The following is a 7,545-nucleotide window of genomic DNA, read 5'->3' as shown; positions in this document are numbered from 1 at the left end:
CTCCCCGTGTGAATGAAGTTTGCCATAAAGCTGAGTCTACCTCCCTATCACCATATCCGGAATAGATTTTGCATGTTTCTTTTTTTCTGATAATATTGTAGGAGTGGTTTTTTTTTCTTGTTTTCAGTTTCTTCTGACTGCAGTTTTTCAAAATTATTGATCTGAAGACAGAGCAATTTAAATTTGCTTCATGTTTTATTTGTTTGCAGCGGGTTTTTTTTAGCCTCAAATTAGAATTTTGTAAAGCTGCAGAATGTGGAAAGGTCGGCGGGACTTGAGAGTTTCATGGTAGTGGCATGGTATTTTTGCTGCTGCTGCTGCTGCTGCTGCTGCTGCTTGTTTGGATGTAGGCTGATTTAGATAGAAGGGATTGGGAGTGTCAATCCTGTAACAAGTAATTTAGAGTGTTGCAGCCCTTGGGGAAAATATTAGGATTCTCTTTCCTTTAGCCTCTAGTTAGCTGGGTTGGATAGATACTATAGTATCTGTCTACTGGGGAAACTTTAGAATGTTCATCTCAGAGAGAAAGAGTGCTTTCTGCCCAATGGAAATATTTTTGAACATCGACTTTAGTAAGGAATTATTTATAATACATTTATTACTCTCGTATGTGTAATTCCTTTTCATTTTGCTAATTTATAGATAAGATATCACTTTCTTTTCTTGATTTTTTTTTTTTTTGTTGTTGTTCGTTTTTGGAGACAGGGTTTCTTTGTGTAGTCCTGGAGCTCATATATATACTGTATAATTACATTTCCAGTAATATCCATTCACCTGCAAACGTCTTTTCACTTTTCTTCATTCCTGAGTGGGATTCAAATGAGGACATGAGCCACACATCCATGGTCCAGACGTCAGCCGATGGACATCCAGGCTGGTTCTTTCTTAACTATTGGCTCCAGAGCATTTTGCTCTCACTTCGTATTCTGTTTCTCTCTTGGTTTTCCAAGACAAGGTTTCTCTGTGGCTTTGGAGCCTGTCCTGGAACTAACTCTTGTAGATCATGCTTGCTTCAAACTCACAGACATCCACTTGCCTCTGCCTCTTGAGTTCAGGAATTAAAGGTATGCGCAACCCCGGCCTGACACAATTCTCATTTTCTAAGTGGGTATGTCCTTAAATATCTTCTGCATTGATAATAAATTTCATTTTGAAATATTTTGGTTATTGAGTTTCTTTTTCGCTAAGGCTGTCCTTGAAGATGCCCCGTGCTTCAGCCTTTAGAGTGCAACTGTAGCAGCAATGTCTATTCACAGTCAGGGTGCGATGATAATTCTCAGGATTCTCAGGATGTCTAAGAACTTTGTGTCTTGGAAAGTAAGTTCATGAGGACACTGCAGAAGGATGAACTTACCAAGAACATGAGTGTGGAGCTGGAAAACAAGTTCAGCAATTAAGAGCTCTTCTTATGTTCTTACAGAGAAACCAAGTTCTTTTCCCAGCACCCATGTTGGTATCTCTCAGTCACCTTCAGAGAATCACACACACACACACACACACACACACACACACACACACACACACACACAGAGAATAATAATAATATATTAATATTATCAATATTACTATTTAAAAAGAATGGCAGCCTAATTCCTATGCCTTCTTTATGTTAGACAGTCCCATTAGTACTTTTTGTTTTGTTTTGTTTTTGAGAGAAGTTTTTGCTGTAGTTTTAGAGCCTGGCCTAGAACTAGCTCTTGTAGACCAAGCCAGGTCTGCCTGCCTCTGCCTCCCTAGTGCTGGGATTAAAGGCGTGCGCCACCACCACCCTGCTCCATTGCTCTAGTTCTGTTGATGTCCTTTGTGCTGCAGGGTTCACAGTAAAGGCAGTGAACATGTGTGAGAGGAAATGACCAAGAGACTCTGGCTCTTACAGACAACTGTAGGGATAATTCTCTTCTTTCCTTTCATGTTGTGAGCGGTGAAGGAAGGGAAGGAGGAGGGCGAGAGGACGAGAATGCACGTGAATGTAATTTATGCCCCTGTGTTCCATAGCATGTGTATGGAGATCACAGGACAACCTATTGTCACTCAGGGGACATGTACTTTAGTCCAGTCTCTGACAGTGAAAGCATGGTGGAAATGAGTAGTGCACTTGTTAGCTGTATAAAGTGTTTTTTATAACTCGTCTTTAGGGTGTCAAAGTAAATGGTTGCAAATTCTGTATTCAAAACTTAGATTTCAGGAAATGAATGGGTTTGGTGTCAGAGTGTACTGGTAAATTTTTATTGGCAACCTGACAAGATCTTGCATCATCTTGGAGAAGGGAGCTTCATTTTAGGCCTGTATTGATCAGAGGAACCTATGGCTATGTCCATGAGGGCTCTTTTGATTGACGGGGGGAGGGGCTAGTACACAGTGGGCAGCACCATCCCTTTCCAGGTTGTCCTGGACTAAATAAGAATGTTATCTGATCCAGTCAACGGGAGAACCTCTATTCAGCTTCTTCCATAGTTTCTGCTTATCTTCCTGCCTTGGCTTTTCTAGTGTTGGATTGTGACGTGGGAGTGTAACCCAAATGAACCATTTCTTAGACTGTTACTTTTGACTGTGGCATTTATCACAGCAACCAGAAGCAAGCTGAATCCCATAGTAAATTCAGAAAACTCTACCACAGGACATAATCTTCAAAGATAATGGGCGACTATTTTATAAGTAACCAAATTTCAATTGTTTGAAGTTGATACAACCCATTAGTTATGGTAGCTGTGGTATAAGAAGACAAATTTGCACAGCCTTCTGTCATTCTTTCCTTTTGCCTTTTGAAGAGAGGAGGATGTAGGTGTTTTATGCTTTCTGTCTTTACAGTGATAGAATCAATGAATAAAGGTTGTATCTCCTCACCCCCAGTCTCAATTGCTGCTCACCCCATGTTTTCTCCAGAACTCTTGGGTGAGGTCTTGCCAGTGAACCTGTGCTACACAGATTTTGCATGGATCGTGAGTTAATTCTGCATCTAGAGGATTCTGTGTAGGGACTTGGGTGGGCTGTGCCATTTTCCTTCTCTTGTGCTTCTCTTTGTGCTGACTTGGATTTTCCCTCCATCACCTTGGAGTTCTTCTTCTCTTCTTCCCTCCCCCTCCCACCTGATCATCCCAGAGTGTGTCCCCATGCTCCTGGTGTTAGAGAAGGTTCCACAAAGAGGAGAATCTAGTCCTAACAAGAAATTGTTCCAACAGTGGTTGGAATGTTAGGCATTTCCTTGGGACTGTCTGTTCTTGGGTGGTGCTCAGGTAATCTTAGATTATGGTCCTTCCAGCAAGCAGGTACTGCTTCAGGGTAAACTGATGAGACTCTGGCCCCATTAAATTTATCAATTGCTGAGCCCTTCTCTGGCAGGTGATAATGTTTGGAAGGAAAGAACTTCCTTTGGGTGACTGTTCATGGCTTATCATGGCTGGCTCCTGCAGAAATCCTCTATGGTGTTTTCATTTCCCTTCCCCACCTTCTCCCTGCCTTTAAAAAACAATATTGTAGGAGATTTTTTTTCTTTTCTCCTGACTGCAATTTTTCAAGTTTACGGGACTGAAGAAAGGGAGACATTTAAATCTGCTTCACATTTTACTTGTTTGCAGTAAGGCCCCAAATAGAAATTTCAAAATTTGCAGTATGTCAAATGCCATGGACAGTGGCCAAGAGTGGAATCAAATTGGCATTGCTTTTCTGTAGCTGCTTCTTTGTTTGCTGTAGGCTGTTTGAAACAGAAGGGGTTAGGAGTGTCAATTCTATAAACAAGTCATTTACAGGGTACCTGCGAAAGGTACTAATATTTCCTATCCTTCTGTTAACCTCAGAGAGTTGATTTTTACAGAGAATGTAATTTCTATCCAGTCGGGAATCTTTAGAATGTTCATCTGAGAGAAAGATAAGTGTGCTTTCTAAGTAATGAAAAAATGTTTTTTTATTTGAAATTTAACTTGAGTGTGGATTATATTTATAGTGTATTTATTACTTTTATGTGTGTAGTTATGTTGACTTTCATTTTATTTTTAATTCATTATTTTTTTCCTTGTTTTCTTTGTTTTTCACACTGTAGTCCTGGAACTCTTTGTTTTGACCAGCCTAGCTTTAAACTCAGAGCTCACCCTCCTCTGCCTCAGGCATTCTGGGAGTAAAGACTTTATTCTGTCTGTTTAGCATTTTGAATATTATGTGGGGTGGGGACTTTTCTTTTTTACTCACTCTGTTTGGTGTTCTGCAAGCTTTTTGTGTCTTCCTATGTGTATCTTTCTTAAGGTTGCCAAAGTTTCCTTTTATGATTTTGTTGAAAAAATTGTCTGTGCTTTTGAGTTGGACTTCTCCTATCCCTGTTTTTCTGAAGTCCTTTTTTTTTTATGCTATCCCATATTATCTGGGATGTTTTGTGTTAAACTTTTGTTACATTTCATGTTTTCTTTGACTAATAAATCCTTTTCCTCTTTTGTATCTTCAGCACTTGGAATTCTCTCTTCCATCCCCTGTGTTCTGCTGTTTGTGCTTGTATTTGTGATTGCTGATCATTTTCTCATAGTTTTCATTTCCAGAATTCCCTTGGTTTGCCCTTTCTTTATTGTCTCCATTTCTTTTTTCATGTCTTGAATTGTTTCTTTCACCAGTTTGGTTGCTTTTTCTTGGTTTTCCTTAAGGGTTTGCGGATTTCTTATAATTTTTTGCTTGTCTTTTCCTCCATTTCTTGGAGGGAATATTTCATTTTCTCTTTAAGGGCCTCAAACATTCTCCTAAAGTTATTTTTTAGGTCATTTTCTCCTTCTTCATCTATGTTTGGTGTTCAGGTCTTGCTGTTTGATAGCCACTAGTTTTTGTTTGTGTCCTGATGCTCTTTGTGTTGTGGTGTGTGTTCTTACCCTGTGTTCCCATCGTTTCTTCTGATTGCTGTAGTTGCAGCTGTGTATCTGGTGATCAATCTTCCAGGTGTCAGTGGATTCAAGGCCCAGATGGTTGATCCTCGTGGTACAGTCAGGGCTACAGGTGCCAGTTGTTGGGTCCAGTGGGGTTGTTCAAAGATGAGAACACCACCAAGTCTAGTAAACCTAAAGCAAACTTTATTCCAGAAACCAGATTCCAGGAAAACCAGTAGCAAACTTAATAAAAAATAAATAAAAAATAAAAAAATAAAATACCACGGAGCAAAGAAGCTTATCAGCTAGCTGAGAGCACAGACAGTTCAGGCTTCTGACACTGTGACATAGACTAGTTTCTGAACCTACTGTTGTATTAAGGGCACCAAACATTAGGTCTGGACAAGGAATTTTTCAACCTTGCACTGACCAATGAGTTATTCAAGGGAGACTCTAAAGAGGGGAGTGAATTCTTATGTCAATTGGTAACTAGGCAGCTATCATGAAATATGTTTCAGTTGAGATTACAGAGAAAGCACTAAATGCAGAAAAACAGATGTCTTTAGCAATTAGTAAGAAGCTTGGTTGTGGTGGCACACGCCTTTAATCTCAGCACTCTGGAGGCAGAGGCAGGCGGATCTCTGTGAGTTCAATCCCAGCCTGGTCTGCAAGAGTTCCAGGATAGTCACCAAAGCTACAGAGAAACCTTGTTTCAGAAAAAAAAATAAAAATAAAAAAAAAAAAATAAAAACGAAAAGCCATCAAATAAACAAACAAAAAAGGCAATTAGGAAAGGAACTGCTAGTAATATTAGAAGGTTAATAAATTAGGGTTAATTGGTTTTTTGGCTGGGAACTTAGAAGATAGTATACACGTTTTCACACTATCTCAAGGTTAAACTCAGATACTGACTGCCATACTTTACAACCTCAATTATCAGAGCTCATTAATTAAACCAGTGTTTGTCCTTGTCCACTGTCTCTCCGGGTACCTCCAGGCAGTGTGTACCGGAGTCCCATGCCTCCCCTTTGATGGCACCAGTTCCCCATAATAGAGACCATTCCTAACCCAGACATCATGTATCTCTGTCTCCTAAAAGTTAACTCAGTTCACATCTGTAGTTTATCAAGGATGACCAGGACACTACTCATAGTTTGCTGGGAGAAGCTCTGGCCTTATAAGTAGAACAGCTAGTTGGAAAATGAAATGACCTAAGGTGATGGAGGCTTCCTAAGCATCTGAGAAAATAGCTCCCTGTGAATGATTGATCCTTGATCTGCTGAGAAAGTTGTTGATCTGCTGAGAAAGTTGTTGGTAGTTTACTTAGGTTTACAACTTTGTATGTCTTTCTTTCTATATTCTAAGCTTCTGTATTCTAATCTTTGGTGTCTATATTTCTATTTTTATATTTTCATTCTTGTGTCCAGACCCTTCACAGTCACCCAGAGATCATTTGGTGTTCCCTGAGGTTGTTTGGGTCTGCTCCTAAGGAGATTGCTTGCTTGGGGCTGCTCCCACTGAGGTAGCTGACTCAGGCCTGCTCTGGAGGTGGTTGCTGGCTCAGGCCTGGTCCCTTGGAGGTCCTTGCCTCTCACCTGGTCCTTCAAAGGTCTCTGGCATAAGTCTTTTTCCTTGGTGGTCCCTCCCTTTTACCTGCTCCTGTGGAGGTCATGCCTTAAGCCTGGTTAGGGCCGCTCACTGGCTCAGTCCTGTTCCTGAAGATGTGCCTGGCTTGTTGGAAGTAAAGTTTTGAACCACCATGCCTTACATTGATTAAACTGGCTCTTTAGAGTTACATGTCTAGTTAAGTCAATTTGTCTGCAGATTTCATTTCAGATTCTTCCTTGCTAAGTGGGAATCTAATGTGTGCATGAGCCACATCTTCATTAGCAACAGCCCCTGACAAAAATCCAGGCTGATTTTCTTCTAGCTACTGGGACCAGAGCAGCAATGACCATGAGTGCATGTATCTGCTCTAGTTTGTGGACTCTTTTCCTTATATGCGGAGAGATGTATGACGGGTGAAGTAGTGTTTATCTTTCCTACTTTTGAAGTAGCAAGTTCACCCTGATTTTCTTCCTACTTGCAGCAGGTTAAATTCCAAGCAATGGTGGGGAAGTATTCAGTTTTTTCACTCTTCTACCTTCAAGTTTGAGATCGTCAGGCATGCCTCATAAATTTTCACCTGTTTACCTATATCCTAGTCTGTATACCTCTGTTTTATTGTTTTATCCTTAGAAAGTCCAACAAAACTTCTTAAGTCTATGTTTACTATAGGGAATTAAGTACAATGAACTTATTTTAATTTTATCTAGTCCTTACACTCCCAGCATGCCTGACTCATAATTTCTTTTTCTTTTGTTTCCTTCCTTTCTTTCTTTCTTTCTTCTTTTTTTTATATACTGAGTTCATTTAATGCTGTCCAAATGTGTGTGGCCATCCACAGGGGCATGGGCATCCTACTCATGGCTGCCTTACTCCAAGAAATGACTTTCTTATCTCCTCCAGCCCCCACTCCCTTAGCCACCAAATGCCAATATCTTCTTAACTAAGGGTGATTTTCTTGAGTCCAGTACTATTCTGACTAAATTTTTGACTGACAGGACCTAACGTGTTTGAGGCATTTTAGAATTTGATATACGAATTTTAGAATGTTTTGTGAAATTGAGCTTCTTCTCAATAAGGGCACTTTCCCCCTTGTGTCTTT

The 7,545-nt window shown here is 40.1% G+C and overlaps 1 protein-coding gene across 1 annotated transcript in view; it reads left to right on the top strand.

Annotated features, from left to right (window-relative positions):
* The first annotated feature begins 2,000 nt into the window (after nucleotides 1–2,000).
* Nucleotides 2,001–7,545, top strand: part of LOC101997760 (zinc finger protein 14-like) — a 15,372-nt gene continuing 9,827 nt past the window's right edge. Inside the window, exon 1 of the mRNA XM_026785851.1 lies at nucleotides 2,001–2,076. Within this exon, the coding sequence (XP_026641652.1) occupies nucleotides 2,041–2,076 (36 nt within the window). The 5' untranslated portion in view covers nucleotides 2,001–2,040. The remainder of the gene's footprint in view (nucleotides 2,077–7,545) is intronic.

The sequence above is a fragment of the Microtus ochrogaster genome, linkage group LG3, assembly GCF_000317375.1.
Source record: "Microtus ochrogaster isolate Prairie Vole_2 linkage group LG3, MicOch1.0, whole genome shotgun sequence".
Lineage (NCBI taxonomy): Eukaryota > Metazoa > Chordata > Mammalia > Rodentia > Cricetidae > Microtus > Microtus ochrogaster.
This window is presented reverse-complemented; position numbering and strand designations above follow the sequence as displayed.